Source organism: Thalassophryne amazonica, chromosome 15, assembly GCF_902500255.1.
Source record: "Thalassophryne amazonica chromosome 15, fThaAma1.1, whole genome shotgun sequence".
Classification (NCBI taxonomy): domain Eukaryota; kingdom Metazoa; phylum Chordata; class Actinopteri; order Batrachoidiformes; family Batrachoididae; genus Thalassophryne; species Thalassophryne amazonica.
In genome coordinates this window covers 69,545-90,601 of record NC_047117.1, presented here as the reverse complement: position 1 = coordinate 90,601, position 21,057 = coordinate 69,545, and the positions used below count along the sequence as shown (strand labels likewise).

The 21,057-nt window shown below is 44.0% G+C and overlaps 1 protein-coding gene and 1 long non-coding RNA gene across 2 annotated transcripts in view; one reads left to right on the top strand and one right to left on the bottom strand.

Moving 5' to 3' along the window:
* Positions 1 to 21,057, bottom strand: part of LOC117525707 (echinoderm microtubule-associated protein-like 6) — a 78,077-nt gene that overhangs the window by 1,310 nt on the left and 55,710 nt on the right. The window contains exons 29-38 of the mRNA XM_034187637.1: positions 19,315 to 19,488; positions 18,596 to 18,804; positions 17,989 to 18,146; positions 17,802 to 17,916; positions 17,036 to 17,224; positions 16,576 to 16,748; positions 16,327 to 16,489; positions 16,057 to 16,160; positions 6,623 to 6,776; positions 3,574 to 3,674 (exon numbers count right to left, since the gene is read on the bottom strand). Of these exons, the coding sequence (XP_034043528.1) occupies positions 3,574 to 3,674; positions 6,623 to 6,776; positions 16,057 to 16,160; positions 16,327 to 16,489; positions 16,576 to 16,748; positions 17,036 to 17,224; positions 17,802 to 17,916; positions 17,989 to 18,146; positions 18,596 to 18,804; positions 19,315 to 19,488 (1,540 nt within the window). The remainder of the gene's footprint in view (positions 1 to 3,573; positions 3,675 to 6,622; positions 6,777 to 16,056; positions 16,161 to 16,326; positions 16,490 to 16,575; positions 16,749 to 17,035; positions 17,225 to 17,801; positions 17,917 to 17,988; positions 18,147 to 18,595; positions 18,805 to 19,314; positions 19,489 to 21,057) is intronic.
* On the top strand, positions 10,258 to 10,508 carry LOC117525992. Its single transcript, XR_004565187.1, has 3 exons — positions 10,258 to 10,307; positions 10,338 to 10,358; positions 10,411 to 10,508. It is a non-coding gene; the product is annotated as an uncharacterized LOC117525992 (long non-coding RNA).

Genomic DNA, 21,057 nt, shown 5'->3' with positions numbered 1-21,057 from the left:
ATCACCCAAATCATCCAGAGGCATAGATTTTTAACTTATGGTTTAACTTTTAACCAAACTAATTTCACTTGTCTGAAGTTTTATAAAGTGAAAATATCAGATATATGTTTTAGTTTTAAAGTAATTTTTAAGGTTTTAGTGTGGCTATACGCTGTGCCCAGCAGTGCATTATGGGTAGGATAGGGTAATCTCAGTACGCTCACAACATGAGAAATGCATTTGAAACACTCTGATCAGGCTCTACGGACAACAGCATTAAACTCTCGTGCCTAATTCATTATTATCAGGTTGTCCTAAAAGTTCCCTGAATAGCCTTCAGTTAATTCAAAATGCTGCAGCTAGAGTACTGACGGGGACTAGAAGGAGAGAGCATATCTCACCCATATTGGCCTCTCTTCATTGGCTTCCTGTTAATTCTAGATTAGAATTTAAAATTCTTCTTCTTACTTATAAGGTTTTGAATAATCAGGTCCCATCTTATCTTAGGGACCTCATAGTACCATATCACCCCAATAGAGTGCTTCGCTCTCAGACCTGTAGTTCCTAGGGTTTGTAAGAGTAGAATGGGAGGCAGAGCCTTCAGCTTTCAGGCTCCTCTCCTGTGGAACCAGCTCCCAATTCAGATCAGGGAGACAGACACCCTCTCTACTTTTAAGATTAGGCTTAAAACTTTCCTTTTTGCTAAAGCTTATAGTTAGGGCTGGATCAGGTGACCCTGAACCATCCCTTAGTTATGCTGCTATAGACTTAGACTGCTGGGGGGTTCCCATGATGCACTGAGTGTTTCTTTCTCTTTTTGCTCTGTATGCACCACTCTGCATTTAATCATTAGTGATTGATCTCTGCTCTCTTCCACAGCATGTCTTTTTCCTGGTTCTCTCCCTCAGCCCCAACCAGTCCCAGCAGAAGACTGCCCCTCCCTGAGCCTGGTTCTGCTGGAGGTTTCTTCCTGTTAAAAGGGAGTTTTTCCTTCCCACTGTCGCCAAGTGCTTGCTCACAGGGGGTCGTTTTGACCGTTGGGGTTTTTCTGTAATTATTGTATGGCTTTTGCCTTACAATATAAAGCGCCTTGGGGCAACTGTTTGTTGTGATTTGGTGCTATATAAATAAAATTGATTTGATTTGATTTAAAACCCTCGTGAATATATTTTCTGGGTTTATAGACGTTGTTATTGTGTCTGCGTTTATTAAATTCCACGCATCTTAAATGTGGCAGACACGGATTATCTGGAATTTTGTTTTGGCAAGTTTTCAAGGTCTCTACTGTCATCTAATGGCCAGTAGTGTTCATTCTCTCTATTGACGTATCCCATAATCCCTTGCATGCCAGAGAGTCGCTGCAGTCAACAACATATAGAGAATCAACACAATGACAGTTGTAAATTAATATTATACTACAAAAATGTATTTTTTATGCTTTTCGTCATGTTAACACGAGAGTGCTGCATGATACCCTGAAAACTTACTAAAACAATTATAACAAATAATCTGTGTCTGTTACGTTTAATCTGCATGGAACGCAAACCGAATTTCAGACATATTATATATTAGTCTGGAACAAAGAGGACAAACGATGTTGTAAAGAACAATAATCAAGACGTTAAAGAGCAAACTTCACTTTCCGACCTGATCAGGAAGTGATTGTAGCTCACGGCATAGCCAACATTTATGTCAAGACAATATTGAATGCACGTTTTACAATATAATAAAACGTGTGCACAACATCATAAAACGTGCGCACATCATCATAAAATGTGTGCACAATATAATAAAATGTGCGCAAATGAGCGCACATTCTCTCCACATGCAAACCATTTTGTGATGACACTTCCAAGGGTCTGTAAAAATGCCTGTTTTTACAAATAAAAAAATGGAATATTTTACAAAAGCACATTTATCTGTAAACACCAACACATGACACACGTCACATTAACGTGTTGGTTTACATAATGAATGACTGAACCAATCAATGTTTAGCAGAGGCACATTTTACCCAGAATCCTTTGCGATCTGTCTGTGTTTGTTACAAAACTTCAGAATTAGTGCATTATTCAATATTAAAAGATATATGTTATATTTTAACTTTGTACAAATGACAGAATTGACATTAATGGAGTTATTCTATCGGTATTAATGTTATTTATAAATCAAAACCATAAGTCAGCACTGCTTTATTTTCCAAGACCTCCACCTGACCGGAGCATTGTGATTGGGTAGAGAGCTGGGCTTTGTGGCTGCTTGCTGCTGTGCTGGAAGTCATGTAGTAAACAAGAGCTTCCAACAGGGGGCAGGATGTTCAAAGACAGAAGTGTGGGCTCATTGTTTGGGTCTGTTGTCGATGTTGATTTTTGGTGTTAAAACTCAAATTCAGTTTGTTAGTAGTTGCAAATGTACCAGAGACAATACTGGAATTTATCGATTATCTGTAACTTCCGATACATTTTTGGGTGGTTTATCATTTTATCTTTATCAAAGATAACTTTTCAGTTATCTGATTATCTGTTATCAAAGTTAATTTTTTGGTTATCTGTGCCCACCACTGGTGTTGAGGTGCAAAAGTTCTGTATTAAAGTGACAAGTGCTAAGTGCAAAGTGCCTGGTTGAATTGCACATTACAGTACTAGGTTGTATTGCACGTTGCCCAATACACTCATTTGCACATGCACAAGTGTAAATATTGCACAGGGTATCATACACAAGTTTATTGTGTAAAGACTACTAAACCATTTAATAACATAAAGTACACAAGGGCATTGTGTACATATAACTGAAAAAGAAAAAAAAAACTTGAGTGGTGCCTCCACAGGTGTGTTTTAGGCTCTAGATGGTTGCATGTCTGATTTGCCAGGAACCAAACTTTCATTTGTCCTTTGAAGGTTCTGAAAGTGGTGTTCTCCCTGATTGTGACTGAGAGGTTGTTCCAAGCTTGTCCACCTTTAATGGATAGTACGTTCTGACCAAAGGTGGTCCTTCTATGAGTCATCTCACAGTCGCCTCTTGTGTCAGATCTTGTATCCTGTGAATCTTTTTATGTGGATGAATTCTTTAACAGGAGTTGGTCCATGTAAACATTTATATATGAAGCAGGAATATTTGAATACCTTCAGATTTTCAAAGTCTGGAAACTTATGCTTTTCCAGACTTCCAACCTTACAGTGATGATAAGAATTAGACTGTATCATATATCTTAACTTCTCTATTATACAGCTGCTCGATGGATTTTAATACTGAGGTGCCTGCAAATGTCCATTTAGTGAAACAGTAATCAATGTGTGAGAAAACCACGCAAAAGAGATTTGTTTTGGCTGCATTAATTGTTAGAGAGGGACGCATATGTTTAAAATTTACTGTGTTTTTGACATTTTTAATATGTTTTCTGAAGGACACGTTTGAGTCCAGGATAACTCCAAGATATTTAAATTGAGATACCAGCTCCAACTCCTCCCTGTCAAAAAACACATTGGACCTTCTAATGTCAGTGGTACATTTGCTAATCATCATACATACTGTTTTTTTTTTGTTTTTGTTTTGTATTCAACTGCAGCAAGGCAAGATCATGGAGATGTTGTTTACCTGCAGTCACTGCCACCGGCGCTGACGACAAACTTATCATCACAAGAGAACCGAATGTTGGTCACGTGTGCAGAGTGCCCGAAGTAACGCTTGTGTTTTGCCTGGAAGAAGATCAACAGTGAGCCAAACTCCTGTAACCCAATCCTGATCCTTGAGAAGATCAACTCAGTTAGCCCTCAGACATGATGGCAATTATTAGATAAACAAGAAACAAAGTCTTCTTCTTTGTCTTTCGGCTGCTCCCATTAGGGGTCGCCACAGCAGATCAATCATTTCCATCTCACCCTGTCCTCTGTATCTTCCTCTGTCACACCAACCATCTGCATGTCCTCCCTCAGCACATCCATGAACCTCCTCTTTGTCCTCCCTCTTCTCCTCCTGCCTGGTGGCTCCATCCTCAGCATCCTTCTCCCTATATACCCTGGGTCCCTCCTCTGCACATGTCCAAACCATCTCAATCTCGCCTCTCTGACTTTGTCTCCAAACCGTCCCACCTGAGTTGTCCCTCTGATATGTTCATTTCTAATCCGATTCTCAACATCTTCAGCTCTGCCACCTCCAGCTGCGCCTCCTGTCTTTTTGTTAGTGCCACCATCTCTAAGCCGTCCAACATAGCTGGTCTCACTACTGTCTTGTAAACTTTCTCCTTCACACTTGCTGATATTCTTCGGTCACAAATCACTCCTGCCACCTTTCTCCACCCACTCCACCCTGCCTGCACTCTCTTCTTCACCTCTCTACCACACTCTCCATTACTTTGATGCCATAGGTATTAAAGGCACTGCGCTGTGGTGGTTTGAATCATATTTATCTAATAGATTACAATTTGTTCATGTAAATGGGGAGTCTTCTTCACAGACTAAGGTTAATTATGGAGTTCCACAAGGTTCTGTGCTAGGACCAATTTTATTCACTTTATACATGTTTCCCTTAGGCAATATTATTAGACAGCATTGCTTAAATTTTCATTGTTACGCAGATGATACCCAGCTTTATCTATCCACGAAGCCAGAGGACACACACCAATTAGCTAAACTGCAGGATTGTCTTACAGACATAAAGACATGGATGACCTCTAATTTCCTGCTTTTAAACTCAGATAAAACTGAAGTTATTGTACTTGGCCCCACAAATCTTAGAAACATGGTGTCTAACCAGATCCTTACTCTGGATGGCATTACCCTGACCTCTAGTAATACTGTGAGAAATCTTGGAGTCATTTTTGATCAGGATATGTCATTCAAAGCGCATATTAAACAAATATGTAGGACTGCTTTTTTGCATTTGCGCAATATCTCTAAAATCAGAAAGGTCTTGTCTCAGAGTGATGCTGAAAAACTAATTCATGCATTTATTTCCTCTAGGCTGGACTATTGTAATTCATTATTATCAGGTTGTCCTAAAAGTTCCCTGAAAAGCCTTCAGTTAATTCAAAATGCTGCAGCTAGAGTACTGACGGGGACTAGAAGGAGAGAGCATATCTCACCCATATTGGCCTCTCTTCATTGGCTTCCTGTTAATTCTAGAATAGAATTTAAAATTCTTCTTCTTACTTATAAGGTTTTGAATAATCAGGTCCCATCTTATCTTAGGGACCTCATAGTACCATATCACCCCAATAGAGCGCTTTGCTCTCAGACTGCAGGCTTACTTGTAGTTCCTAGGGTTTGTAAGAGTAGAATGGGAGGCAGAGCCTTCAGCTTTCAGGCTCCTCTCCTGTGGAACCAGCTCCCAATTCAGATCAAGGAGACAGACACCCTCTCTACTTTTAAGATTAGGCTTAAAACTTTCCTTTTTGCTAAAGCTTATAGTTAGGGCTGGATCAGGTGACCCTGAACCATCCCTTAGGTATGCTGCTATAGACTTAGACTGCTGGGGGGTTCCCATGATGCACTGAGTGTTTCTTTCTCTTTTTGCTCTGTATGCACCACTCTGCATTTAATCATTAGTGATTGATCTCTGCTCCCCTCCACAGCATGTCTTTTTCCTGATTCTCTCCCTCAGCCCCAACCAGTCCCAGCAGAAGACTGCCCCTCCCTGAGCCTGGTTCTGCTGGAGGTTTCTTCCTGTTAAAAGGGAGATTTCCTTCCCACTGTCGCCAAGTGCTTGCTCACAGGGGGTCGTTTTGACCGTTGGGGTTTTTCTGTAATTATTGTATGGCTTTTGCCTTACAATATAAAGTGCCTTGGGGCGACTGTTTGTTGTGATTTGGCGCTATATAAATAAAATTGATTTGATTTGAACAGTTGACCCCAAATATTTAAACTCATCTACTTTCACCACTTCTACTCCTTGTAACTGCACTATTCCACTGGGCTCCCTCTCATTCACACACATGTACTCAGTCTGACTCCTACTGACTTTCATTCCCCTTCTCTCCAAAGCATATCTCCACTTCTCCAGACTAGACTCAACTTGCTCTCTACTCTCACTACAGATCACAATGTCATCTGCAAACATCATAGTCCATGGGGACTCCTGTCTGATCTCATCTGTCAACCTGTCCATCACCACTGCAAACAAGAAAGGACTCAGAGCTGATCCTTGGTGTAATCCCACCTCCACCTTTAATGAGTCTGTCATTCCGACTGCGCATCTCACCGCTGTCACACTATTCTTGTACATGTCCTGCACTACCCTAACATACTTCTCTGCCACTCCAGACTTCCTCATACAATACCACAAGAGATTAGCAAGGAAGAAGTGAGGGCTGCTATGAAGAGGATGAAGAGTGGAAAGGCAGTTGGCCCAGATGACATTCCAGTGGAGGCATGGAAATGTCTAGGAGAGATGGCAGTAGAGTTTCTAACCAGATTGCTTAATAAAATTTTGGAAAGTGAGAGGATGCCTGAGGAGTGGAGACAAAGTGTGCTGGTTCCCATTTTCAAGAACAAGGGTGATGTGCAGAGCTGCAGTAACTAAAGAGGCATAAAGCTGATCAGCCACAGCATGAAGTTATGGGAAAGAGTAGTAGAAGCTAGGCTTAGAAAACAGGTTAAGATCTGTGAGCAGCAATATGGTTTCATGCTGAGAAACAAAGTCTACTTACAAATTTTTCCACGCAAGGGAAATCAAACAGCTTGATGAGACCAAAGTCATCTCCAGTGACTATGTTAAGGCCCGCATGTGAAACACAAGCGCAGTTAACGTCAGCTTTCTCAGCGTTACGGGGCCAAACACCAAGAACCTCATCACCCAGGATGCTAGGAAGAAAGGAAAAGCAAACAAACAAGCTTTTAGAAAATATCATTCCACAGAGACGGCTCTCACTAAAGTGGTGAATGATCTTCTGCTTACAATGGATTTGGACACCACTACGGTTCTGGTGCTGTTAGATCTCAGTGCTGCGTTTGATACCGTGGATCATCATATTCTACTCAATAGGCTGGAGAATCATTTTGGGATTACTGGGAGTGCCCTTGCATGGTTGACGTCATACTTGACCAGTCGTTCTCACTGTGTTTTGTACAATAACACTAGTCGTTCTCACTGTGTTTTGTACAATAACACTACCTCTAACCTTAATAGCATGAAATTTGGGGTTCCACAGGGGTCTGTCTTAGGCTCCCTGTTTTTCTCCCTTTATATAACCCCCCTTGGGCACATATTGGGGTGTTTTGGGATTAATTTTCACTGCTATGCTTATGATACTCAGTTATACAAGCCAATAACTGCTGGTAATCTCATTCACATAAAATCCTTAGAAGATTGCCCAGGGCTGTACAGTGCGAGCGTTTTGCTCACATATTGCGCCTAAAATTTGATTGTGTGAGGAAAAAAAAATAAAACGGGCGCACGTGTGCGAGAATGTATTTCAACCCTTTCATTCGCATTTTGCTCCTAAAATAAATACAGTGGTCCCTCGCTATAACGTGGTTCACCTTTCGCGGCCTCGCTGTTTCACGGATTTTTTTTTGTCCAATTTTGCATGCTTTTTTTTTTACAGCACATTGTGTTCCGCAGCCTCATCAAGCAGCCGGTCACGACACCGCGAAGGGAGAGCATGCACATTGTGTTCTGCGTGTCTGTTTATAAGAATCTTCTCGCCCAGAAGAAAAAAGAGCGCCAACAACTACCCATAACTGTGTTCTACACTCGGAAAAAGACACCTGCAGCGAGGTGTGAGTCAGTGGAAAAAGATGTGACAGCGCAACGGTGCCAAGACGAAGAGGCGCGATCAGAGGAACTGTGAAATACTGGTCAGTCACTATTAATAATTTCTTATGTGTCCAACCTCGTAGGATGATCGTTAAAATTAAATTCGTTAGTTCTAAAAGTCATCATAATTATTTATAGGAAAACGTTCTATTTTTATTTCTCAAACAAATGTTTGGGCCTGAAAACAGGTTGGTCTTATTTTTCTACTCAGGTTTGAACTTTTGAGAGTGTTTACACATGAGAGAAAAGTGAGAAAATGTTCATGCCTGATTAAGAAAAGTGTATAAAGTGTGTAGTGAGGGGTTTTACAGCCTTAAAACGTCTATAATAATTGTAAAAAATAACGCTGAAGAGCACCAAAAGAAGCAGCCTAGCGGTCTCCACCACTGAAGACCTCATGAGGATCACCCTGGAGGGGCCAGCTTTAGAGGACTTTGATCCACATCCTGCTGTGGACCGTTGGTTGAATGTAGCTAAGCGTAGCAGGTGACCTGAGTATAAAAAGTGGGATGGGGATGTTATGTGTGTGTGAGGGTTTAAAATAATACAAGAAATACACAGCAAAAAGTAATGAAATGGACAAAAGCAATGATGTAAATAACGATAGAAAAGGAAGTAAAAAACAATGAAATAAATACAACAATAGAATCATATAAAATGTGCATGGGTGTGGAAAAGGTACTGTCTGTACAGTATGTGTCTTTGCATTAATAATAAAATTGTATCAAGAAATTTCAGTGTTCCTAAATTTTTTCATTTAGGAGCACCTGTGCCCCTAGTGAAAAAGCTAAGCATACAGCCCTGTTGCCTGGCATCAGTGAGAAGTTGGATGTCTAGAAACTTCCTACTTTTAAACTCTGATGAGACTGAAATGATGGTTCTTGGTCCAGTGAGACATCGGCATCAATTTGACCAGTTAACGCTCAGCCTAGGCTCGTGTGTCATACATCACACTGACAAAGTGAGAAACCTTTGGGTAATTTTTGATCCTACATTGTCCCTCATTCGCCTGTGAGCACTCCTTGTGGGAGGAGTCGTCCAGCCCCTCGTCGGAATTCCTTTGTCTGAGAAGTTGCTGAGAGACTGGCGCTTTGTTTGATCAAAATTTTTTCTAAACCTGTGAGACACATCGAAGTGGACACGGTTCGAAAAATTAAGCTGGTTTTCAGTGAAAATTTTAACGGCTGATGAGAGATTTTGAGGTGATTCTGTCGCTTTAAGGACTTCCCACGGAGCGGGACGTGACGCAGCGCTCTCAGGCGCCGTCGTCAGCCTGTTTCAAGCTGAAAACCTCCACATTTCAGGCTCTATTGATCCAGGACGTCGTGAGAGAACAGAGAAGTTTCAGAAGAAGTCGGTTTCAGCATTTTATCCGGATATTCGACTGTTAAAGGAGATTTTTTTAATGAAAGACGTGTGGACGGATTGCAGCGTCGGCTCGCAGCCGCTGCGACGCTCCGCCACAGGAAAAACACCTCTGTTGGAAGCCTTAAGGACAAGTTCGAACATTTCCAGCTGTTAAACAATTTCTCATATACTCACTCCACTGAAAGCCATCAAAAGCCGCCTGGATTTTACAAATGGTTATCAACACGGAGGTGTTTTTCCTGTGCCGCCGCACCGCGCCGGCTGCGTCCCAACGCGTGGACCCGTCCGCACGTCTTTCATTAAAAAAATCTCCTTTAACAGTGGAATATCCGGATAAAATGCTGAAACTGACTTCTTCTGAAACTTCTCTGTTCTCTCACCCCGGCACCCTGGTTGAGAATCACTGCTGTAACCCTCCTGTCCTGTGCACCGGCAACGTTTCCTGTATATTTGTTTTGTGAATTGTTTTGTAATTTATGTCTGTATCATGGCCCAAGCAGAGGGTCACCCCTTTGAGTCTGGTCTGCTTGAGGTTTCTTCCTCAGAGGGAGTTTTTTTCTTACACTGTCTCAAATTCAATTTCAATTTCAATTTAATTAGCTTATAATGCGCCAAATCACAGCAAAGCCATCTCAAGGCACCTTACAAAAAAACAATTCAACATAAAATAAAAATAAAAATTCAAATACATGATTAAAAACAGAAGTAAAAGAATAAAACAGATAAAAATATTCATAAGAAAAAGAATAAAAATAGGTTTTCAATCTTGACTTAAAAATGTCCATGGACGCCGACTGCCTCACGGTCGCAGGAAGACTGTTCCACAGGGTGGGTCTCCTGTGTTCTTGCTCTGGGGGTTGGTAAGGTTAGACCTTACTTGTGTTTAGCACCTTGAGGCAACTTTGCTGTGATTTGGCGCTATATAAATGAAAATAAATTGAAAATCCTTCACGTTCAATGAGATCCTAAAAAACCTACAGCCTGTTCCTTAACTGGATCCTTCAGGTTTAATGAGATCCTAAAACCTACAACCTGTTCCTTAACTGGATCCTTCAGGTTCAATGAGATCCTAAAACCTACAGCCAGTTCCTTAACAGATCCTTCGGGTTCAATGAGATCCTAAAAACCTAAAGCCTGTTCCTTAACCAGATCCTTCAGGTTCAATGAGATCCTAAAACCTACAGCCAGATCCTTAGCAGATCCTTCAGGTTCAATGAGATCCTAAAACCTACAGAAAGATCCTTAAACAAATCCTTCAGGTTCAATGAGATCCTAAAAACCCACAGCATTTTCTTTAATCGGATCCATCAGGTTCAGTGAGATCCTAAAAACCTACAGCTTGTTCCTGAACCGGATCCTTCAGGTTCAATGAGATCCTAAAAACCTACAGACAGATACTTAACCAGATCCTTCACGTTCAATGAGATCCTAAAAACCCACAGCATTTTCTTTAATCGGATCCATCAGGTTCAGTGAGATCCTAAAAACCTACAGCTTGTTCCTGAACCGGATCCTTCAGGTTCAATGAGATCCTAAAAACCTACAGACAGATACTTAACCAGATCCTTCACGTTCAATGAGATCCGAAAGCCTACAGCCAGATCATTAATCGGGTCCTTCGGGTTCAATGAGATCCTAAAAACCTACAGCCTGTTCCTTAATCGGATCCTTTGGGTTCAATGAGATCCTAAAACCTACAGCCAGTTCCTTAACCAGATCCTTCAGGTTCAATGAGATCCTAAAACCTACAGCCAGATCCTTACCCAGATCCTTAAAGTTCAATGAGATCCTAAAAACATACAGCCTGTTCCTTAACCAGATATTTCAGGTTCAATGAGATCATAAAACCTACAGCCTGTTCCTTAACTGGATCCTTAGGGTTCAATGAGATCCTAAAAACCTAAAGCCTGTTCCTTAACCATATCCTTCAGGTTCACACTCACACACTCATCTTCAACCGCTTATCTGGGATCGGGTCACAGGGGCAACAGATCTAGCAGGGGACTCCAGACTTCCCTTTCCCAGGTCACACTGACCACCTCTGACTGGGGGATCCCGAGGCATTCCCAGGCCAGTGTGGAGATATAATCTCTCCAGCTTGTCCTGGGTCTTCCCTGGGGTCTCCTCCCAGATGGACGTGCCTGGAACACCTCCCTAGGGAGGTGCCCAGGGGGCATCCTTACCAGATGCCCGAACCACCTCAGCTGGCTCCTTTCAATGCGAAGGAGCAGCGGCTCTACTCCGAGCTCCCCACAAATGACCAAGCTTCTCACCCTATCTCTAAGGGAGACACCAGCCACCCTCCTGAGGAAGCCCATTTTAGCCGCTTGTACCTGCGATCTAGTTCTTTTGGATATGACCCAACCCTCATGACCACAGCTGAGAGTAGGAATGAAGACTGACCAGTAGGTCAAGAGCTTCGCCTTTTGGCTCAGCTCCCTTTTCGTCATAACAGTATGGTCGAGCAAATGCAACACCGCCCCTGCTGTGCTGATTCTTCGGCCAATCTCACACTCCATTATCCCCTCGTGCACAAGACCCAGAGGTACTTGGACTCCTTTACTTGGGGCAAGACCTCATTACCTACCTGGAGTAGGCAATCCATGGGTTTCCTGCTGAGAACCATGGCCTCAGATTTAGAGGTGCTGATCCTCATCCCAGCTGCTTCAGACTCAGCTGTGAACCGATCCAGTGAGTGTTGGAGGTCACAGGCCAATGAAGCCAACAGGACCACATCATCTGTAAAAAGGAATGATGAGACCCTGAGCCCACCAAACTGGAAACCCTCCTCCCCCTGACAACGCCACAATATCATGTCCATGAATATCACAAACAGGATTGGTGACAAGGCGCAGCCCTGGCGGAGGCCAACCCCCAATGGAATCGAGACCAACTTACTGCCGAGAACCCAAATACACCTCTCGCTTTGTGAGTACAGAGATTGGATGGCTCTGAGAAGGGACCCCCTCACTCCATACTCACACAGCACCTCCCACAGTATCTCCCGGGGATCCGATCATATGCCTTCTCCAAGTCCACAAAACACAAGTAGACTGGATGGACGTACTCCCAGTCACCTTCCAGGATCCTTGTGAGAGTGAAGAGCTGGTTGGTTGTTCCACGACCAGGATGGAACCTGCATTGTTCCTCTTTGATCAGAGGTTCGACTATCGGCCAAACCCTCCTTTATAGCACCCTGGAGTAGACTTTACCAGAGTAGCTGAGTAGTGTGATGCCACTGTAATTGGCACACACTCTCTGGTCCCTTTTTTTAAATATGGGGCCACCACCCCAGTTTACCACTCCTTAGTCACTGTCCCAGACCTCAACGCAATGTTGAAGAGACGTCTCATCCAAGACAGTCCCTCCACACCCAAAGCCTTCAGCATTTCTGGACGGATCTTATCAACACCCAGGGCCTTGCCACTGTGGAGTTGTTTGACGACCTCAGTGACTTCCACCAGGGAAATTGATGAAAATCTTCCATCAGCTTCCAGCTCTGCCCCTACTATAGAGGGTGCTCCAGTATGATGCTGAAGTTTCTCAAAGTATTCCTTCCAACAACCAGATTACATCCTCTGTTGAGGTCAAGAGAGTCCCATCCTGACTGTAGACAGCTTGGATGGTTCACCGTTTTCACCTCCTGAAGTGCCTCACGGTCCACCAGAAGCACCTTGGTGCCGACCGAAAGTCCTTCTCCATGTTTGCTCCAAACCCCTGCTGCTGCCCTTCGGGCCTGTCGGTACCTTGGTACTCCCTCTGGGGTCCTCCGAGATAACTTATACCAGAAGGACTCCTTCTTCTGTCATACGGCTTCCCTGACCAACAGTGTCCACCACGATTTTTGAGGGTTGCCGCCTCTTGAGGCATCTAAGACCTTCAGGTTCAATGAGATCCTAAAACCTACAGCCTGTTCCTTAACCAGATCCTTGAGGTTCAATGAGATCCTAAAACCTAGAGCCAGATCCTTAACCAGATCCTTCAGGTTCAATGAGAGCCTAAAACCTACAGCCAGATCCTGAACCAGGTCCTTCAGGTTCAATGAGATCCTAAAAACCTACAGCCTGTTCCTTAACCAGATCTTTCAGGTTCAATGAGAGCCTAAAACCTACAGCCAGATCCTGAACCAGATCCTTCAGGTTCAATGAGATCCTAAAAACCTACAGCCTGTTCCTTAACTGGATCCTTCAAGTTCAATGAGATCCTAAAACCTACAGCCTGTTCCTTAACTGGAACCTTCAGGTTCAATGATATCCTAAAACTACAGCCAGATCGAACAGTTGTTCAGTTCCCTGGTCTATGTTTCTGAGGTACGACAGTCCAACAGTTCTTCAGTTCCCTGGTCTGTGTTTCTGAGGTACTGCAGTCCAACAGTTCTTCAGTTCCCTGCTCTGTGTTTCTGAGGTAGTACAGTCCAACAGTTCTTCAGTTCCCTGGTCTGTGTTTCTGAGGTAGTACAGTCCAAAAGTCTTCAGTTCCCTGGTCTGTGTTTCTGAGGTAGTACAGTCCAACAGTTCATCAGTTGCCTGGTCTGTGTTTCTGAGGTACTTCAGTCCAATAGTCTTCAGTTCCCTGGTCTGTGTTTCTGAAGTAGTATAGTCCAACAGTTCTTCAGCTCCCTGGTCTGTGTTTCTGAGGGACTACAGTTCAACAGATCTTCAGCTCCTTGGTCTGTGTTTCTGAGGGACTACAGTTCAACAGATCTTCAGTTCCCTGGTCTGTGTTTCTGAGGTACTACAGTCCAACAGTTGTTAAGCTCCCTGGTTTGTGTTTCTGAGGTAGTACAGTCCAACTGTTCTCCAACTCCCTGGTCTGTGTTTCTGAGGGACTACAGTCCAACAGATCTTCAGTTCCCTGGTCTGTGTTTCTGAGGTACTTCAGTCCAATAGCCTTCAGTTGCCTGGTCTGTGTTTCTGAGGTAGTAGAGTCCAACAGTTCTTCAGTTGCCTGGTCTGTGTTTCTGAGGTACTTCTGTCCAATAGTCTTCAGTTCCCTGGTCTGTGTTTCTGAAGTAGTACAGTCCAACAGTTCTTGAGTTCCCTGGTCTGTGTTTCTGAGGTACTACAGTCCAACAGTTCTTCAGTTCCCTGCTCTGTGTTTCTGAGGTTCTACATTCCAACAGTTCTTAAGTTCCCTGGTTTGTGTTTCTGAGGTACTACAGTCCAACAGTTCTTCCGTTCCCTGATCTGTGTTTCTGAGGTACTACAGTCCAACGGTTCTTAAGTTCCCTGGTTTGTGTTCTGAGGTACTACAGTCCAACAGTTCTTCAGCTCCCTGGTCTGTGTTTCTGAGGGACTACAGTCCAACAGATCTTCAGTTGCCTGGTCTGTGTTTCTGAGGTACTACAGTCCAAAAGTTCTTCGGTTCCCTGGTCTGTGTTTCTGAGGTACTACAGTCCAACATTTCTTCAGTTCCCTGGTCTGTGTTTCTGAGGTACTACTGTCCAACAGTTCTTAAGTTCCCCGGTCTGTGTTTTTGAGGTACTATGGTCCAACAGTTCTTCAGTTGTCTGGTCTGTGTTTCTGAGGTTTTACAGTCCAACAGTTCTTCAATTGCTTGGTCTGTGTTTCTGAGGTACTTCAGTCCAATAGTCTTCAGTTCCCTGGTCTGTGTTTCTGAGGTAGTACAGTCCAACAGATCTTCAGTTCCCTGGTCTGTGTTTCTGAGGTACTGCAGTCCAGTAGTCTTCAGTTCCCTGGTCTGTGTTTCTGATGTACTACAGTCCAACAGATCTTCAGTTCCCTGGTCTGTGTTTCTGAGGTAGTATAGTCAAACAGTTCTTCAGTTGCCTGGTCTGTGTTTCTGAGGTAGTATAGTCAAACAGTTCTTCAGTTGCCTGGTCTGTGTTTCTGAGGTACTTCAGTCCAATAGTCTTCAGTTTCCTGGTCTGTGTTTCTGAGGTAGTACAGTCCAACAGTTCTTCAGTGACCTGGTTTGTGTTTCTGAGGTACGACACTCCAACAGTCTTCAGTTCCCTCAATTTCAATTCAATTCAATTTATTCAACATTTACCGCGCCAACTCACAACAACATTGTCCCAAGGCGCCTCACAAAAAAACAATTTAGAAACAGATTAAAAATAATTCAAAGATTAAAAAGCACAATTTAAGAGACACGATTAAATAAAAGAAATAAAAGGCAAATAGCACAATAAAAATTGCAAAAACATAAAATGCTAATCATGAGCATGACAAAATAAATGTGTCTTGTGTCTTGTCCACAGAATCAGACTGCCTCAGTGACACAGGGAGATCATTCCACAGAACAGGGGCCCGGTAAGAGAAAGCTCTTTGACCCACTGATGTCAAAAGTCTGACTGCAGCATTTTGAACCAGTTGGAGACCCCTAATGCTGGACTGCAGTAAACCAGAAAATAGAACATTGCAGTAGTCCAATCTAGAAGAGACAAACGCATGGATCAGGGTCTCAGCATCAGCCACAGACAGGATGGGACGAATCTTCACTATATTTCACAGATGGAAGAAAGCAGTCCTCATAATATTTCTAATGTGGAGGTCAAAGGACAATGTCGGATCAAAATTACCCCAAGGTTCCTCACTTTGTCAGTGTGATGTATGACACACGAGCCTAGGCTAAGCGTTAACTGGTCAAATTGATGCCGATGTCTCACTGGACCAAGAACCATCATTTCAGTCTTATCAGAGTTTAAAAGTAGGAAGTTTCTAGACATCCAACTTCTCACTGATGCAAGGCAATCTTCTATGGATTTTATGTGGATGAGATTACCAGCAGTTATCGACATGTATAACTGAGTATCATCAGCATAGCAGTGAATGGTAATCCCAAAATGCCGCAATATGTGCCCAAGGAGAGAAGTAGCGCAGTCCAGCAGTTCTTCAGTTCCCTGTTCTCTTGTATAAACGTGCTGATGACGGTTGGTACATGTAGGATCTACGGTCAAACTGACACTAAATGTTGCTGTGGTCAGGACCCCACCTGGTCCATGTGGCCCATGTGATTCTGTCAATCAGGGACTGGTCAGTGACAACACTCCCTGAAGGAACTTCATACACCTTTTGAGTGTAGGCACTGCTGGAAACCTAGAATACAAATAAAGACATTTCTGTTTGTCTCTGGAGTATTTTCACTCCATACAGCAGCATAAGTATAGGTGGTGATATCAACGGTCAGAAGTCAGAGGTCACAGCACAAAGACAGACGTTAGTGTGACATCAGTTTGAAGTTGATGAAACCGTTTTCCATCACCTGGATATGTTTGCTGTCAGCAGAAAAGTCCATCTGGATGACAAAGCCAGGAATGTCCTTACAGTAGCCAATGCGGTTCAGAGATGGTCCAAGAGAAAGGTCATAGAAATCCACAGCACCCTCAACTGAACCCACTGCCAAAAACCGGTTGTCTGGACTGAACCTGAAACGCAGCAACACCAAGAAAATCAAAGAGTAAAACAGTCCGAATCGACTTGTGTTGACCATGTGGGCGAGCTAGAGTCTGACCGGATGTCCTGGATTGGGACGCTGCGGTCTCTCTTTTTGCTCCAGACCGTCAGGGAGTTGACCAGCAGGATGATGAACTCTCCATTCTCCATGCCAATGGAGACCATCTCTCCATTGGGGCTGTAGGAGGTGCACTTTGCAGGGTGACCCAAACTCACCTTGTTCAGAAGTTTCTAATGGGCGGCAAGAAAACAAAATATCTTCAGCCAAACCACAACAACTCAAATGTACCCCTCACACTCCTGAAGGCTTCCTTGGCATACTGGAGACTGTCAGTCAGTCCTCCTGTCCATAGGTGCACGATAATGTTCCCTGTCTTTGACTGAACACCAGTTCAATGATGGCTAACACTTTCCCAAACGGAGGAGAGGAACCCAGAGAAGAACACAAACCCATCATTCATTATTTTTAAGAGTGAAACCAGAGACCTGGTCAACCAAGATCCCGGGTTCCAGCCTACCTTATCGCTCAGGTCCCATATGCGGATGGTTCCATCGTCACTAGCAGAAATAAAGACATCTTTGAAGGGGTGAGTCGCCAACCCCCAAATCCCTCCTTGGGTGTGTCCATTGATCATGGTATTGGATGCAGCATTCTTTTCGCCAACCTCCATGATCTGTCCATCCTTGGTTCCCACCAAGATTTTACCCTGGATCATAAAACCAATAACAAAACAGCAGTCTACATATGCAGAACAGGTGGATGACTGGATAAGGATCTGACCTGCCAATCTGGAGACCTGGGTCTGAATCCCACTCATGTGACAAGACATCTACACCGCCTCAGTCCACCCAGCTGCAAATGGGTACTGGCCTTGGCTAGGGAAGTAGCCTGGCGTCCCGTCCAGGGGGAGTCAGGAGTCATGTCTCCTTGACGCTATGGAATCTGGAGATAAACACCAGCACCAACGGGCCTCAGGACCCGGAGAGGACTGACTAGTCTACATATGACCGGTCGATGTAACAGAGCCTGAAGAGTTTTGGGGTTCAGTGCCTTGCTGAGGGACACTTGTGACACCTGGGAATCAAACCCTCGCTTCAGTGACTAAGCTGTTAAACACAATTTCAAAAAAGTGCAAGAAATCAAAAATACAACCACAAAACAGGAAATCCACTTATTTTAGATGGTGATATCGTCATCAGCACCAATAACTCCGCCCCCGACGATCCGTGTCTCTCAGAACTTTACAGCACGATTATTGACCAAGAAGAAGACTGTTGTCCTACCTTCCCTCTGCAGACAGACCGGACATTCTCCACCGACTGACCCGTCTCCAGCTGAAAGGCTCTGCAGCGCTTCATCTCCTGGTCCCAAAGCTTCACGGCCCCACCCTCTTTGGTCCTGCACAAACACATGTTCAGCTGTAGGTCCATAAACAGGCGTTCTGAGACCGCGGGTCGCCTGCATACTCACGGCCGATCCTTCCCTCCGGTAACGATGAGTCCGTCCCTCAGCGTGGTGTACATGGTGAAGACTGGCCCGCTATGCGCCTTTGTCACCAGCCGCACCAGGATGTGCTCCCTCCAAACATACACGTCTCCGTTTATCGCGCCAGTAAACGTCAAGTTGTTCTGACAGCGGAAAAATGTTTTAAATCTAAACGGCTTCATCAGTGATAACATCATTAGTAGGTCTGGGACGACTAACGACAAGCACTCGTCAACTAGTCGACTAAACTTGACAGTGAATGAATGAAGCCAATTTTGGATCTTCACGGTGAAACTCAAGTGTGACATTTATTTTAACGAATATAAGCACAAAATCACAAGTACAAAAAACAGCATTAGCATGAAGACGACACCTGCATGGGTTTACTGTGTGTCAACGACCTGTTTAATTCCATTGCCTGAGTGAGGGGGCGTGGCAGCACTGTTCTCTTTAAAGGTTCAATCAACTTAATAAATGGCTTTCAACTAGTCGGATGTTATCTAGTCATAGACAGTGATTACAACTAGTCGTCCCATCCCTAATCAGAAGCCACAGTCACAAAGGGGCGTGGCCAGTATGTTGTACGTCTTACTGCGCCAAACGCCACGGACAGCATGGTCTGCATGCGCCCTTCCTCCACCGAGCCAATCACGCCTTTCTTGTAGACCAGTGACCCGCCCACCAGCGTCCAGAACTTGATGTGCTTGATTCCCACAGACACAAACTGGGTGTCAGAGTCTGGTCTGAACTCCACCACAAAGATTCGCTCAGCATGACCTCCTTTACTGGTCACCTTGGTACCTAGAGGAGAGGTTAAAGGTCAACGTAGAATCCACTTTGTACACCGACAAGCATCACAACTCTGAATGTGCACGTGGGGGTTTTAACACTCCTCAGAGTTGAACCAGAGGCCACAGCACTCAGGGTCAGCCTGCTCGGTGCTGCCTCCTACTGGAAAAATTGGCCACATTTTAATGCCACATGAAACCTTCACAACACATACAATTAAAATTAACATGAAAATAAACATTTGAGGAGCGTAAAATAAAATTAATGTGAAAAACCACATCAGACGGATGAAACGATGTCAGAACGCATTCCACGTGAAATACTTTGAAATACCTCACTCACACCCACTGGGCAGGCAGGAAATGACATCATCTCTGTTAACAATGACAGCGCCCTCTGCTGCTCAGTGGGTTTGAGGCAGGTGGCTGAGCAGTACGTTAACAACACTTTAACTCTTTAGTTCAAACCTTCAGCATCTCACATTTTACTCTACGGTTTGAGGCGTTTGAGGAACCTCTGTACCTTCCTGCCATCTCCACACTGTGATGGTGTGTTCAGGGTCCACGCCCACTGACAGCAGCAGCTTTCCAGTGGCGCTGAAATTCACGTAGCCGACACCTTTAGCATGTGAACAGCGAAGGATGGAAAGTGTCTGTTTGGTCACAGCGTCCCACACGTGGATTGACGGTGCAAGGCCTGCAAGAAGAGGATCCATGGCAAATAAAAGAAGTGGGAAACTGTGGTGGGAGGAGCCATGAAGGGCAAACACATTATAATGAAGCAGCCCTGTCTACTGGATAATCAATAATTCAGGTTTTGCATTAATCACTTAATCATGTAATCGGTGGCTCAGCTAATTATCTATTAATTTTTAATGAGCTGAATGAGTGATTTGGTTTGTAACTAATCACATGACATCAGCACCACTTAATGTTGGATCATTTAACAGGTCACACTGAGGTCATTTTAATAATCCTCGATCAGAACACTTCTGGATCATATGTAAGGGCCCCTCCACACATAGCCCGATTGAAGCCGACTAGCACATGAAGGAGGAATTGCATGCCATTCGTGAAAAATTGGAGCCACCTCAAACGCCTCGTACACCTGTCGCCACAACCATATGTGCACACCAGTGGCCGGAGGACAGAGAGCGCCCTGTGAGAGCCCGTTCGTCCCCTCCCTCGGCAGGTCTCGGCCAAATTCCAGGTATCACACATGAACATCCAATACCACTCGCAGAGCACTGAGGAAATGTGGTGGCAATTGGGCAGTCAGGATGAAAATAGTGAGCAGGCGACCACTTTCGAGCCGGCTGTGGAATTTGTCTAAGTGCCCCCACTAACCCTAACCCTAACACCACAAGGCTAAAAACAGCTTCTTTCCTAGAGCCTTTACAGAACTGAACAGACACGCCCAAGTTCCAGTCAGAACAACTGCATTATTCTAATTAGAAGAAAGGGGGGGGTGTGCAATATCTGTTTTAAACTATTTTAACATTTTATGTATATTTATTCAATGTTGGATGGATTTTTTTAAGCTATTTAACGGTTTTATTAAAGTTGGGTATTTTAAATGTCAACTGATGTTTTAGAGGGATGTGTGCAATATGGGACGAAGACAATATGGGACATGTGCAATATGAGACAAATGTCTAACTGGAATGGTGGAATTTAGAGGTTTCTGAGCTTGCACCCCCCATCTCCTGATGTTCTTAATATTTACTGAAGTATGTGGCGTGCGTGTTTATTGCGTGTTTTCTGTGTTATGTGATTCATTATTTTATTTATTTGTTATGTAACTGTGTATGCAGTTATTGTAGTAATTATTTCTATACCCGGCTGGACATAATAAGACATAATGAGAGCGCACTGCTTCATTCACGTCTGTGACCATGGGTCATGTACAGAGGCACACAGGGATCATACTTGTCTTGTCCGCTTGATAAGTGGGATTCAATATCGGAAATTGCGGTGTTTTATCTGGTGTGCATTTTTGTTTTTTTCTCCACAGAAGCAGCGCAATGTGGTGCAACACCTTCCAGCTGCTCGCACTGTGTTCATGCATACACGTGCACAAAACAGTCATAGTGGGATCGTGCACGCTTGCCCGACCGTGCGTCCCTCCCGACGTCGCCTCAAACTTTTCGTGATTCACTCATTCGGGTTGTTTTGCTGTGATTTGCCCTGATTCCTACTTATTGGTGCCATGTGTGAAGGGGCCCTAAGGACGGATTCAGTGGATTTGAATGTTTTCACAGTGTTC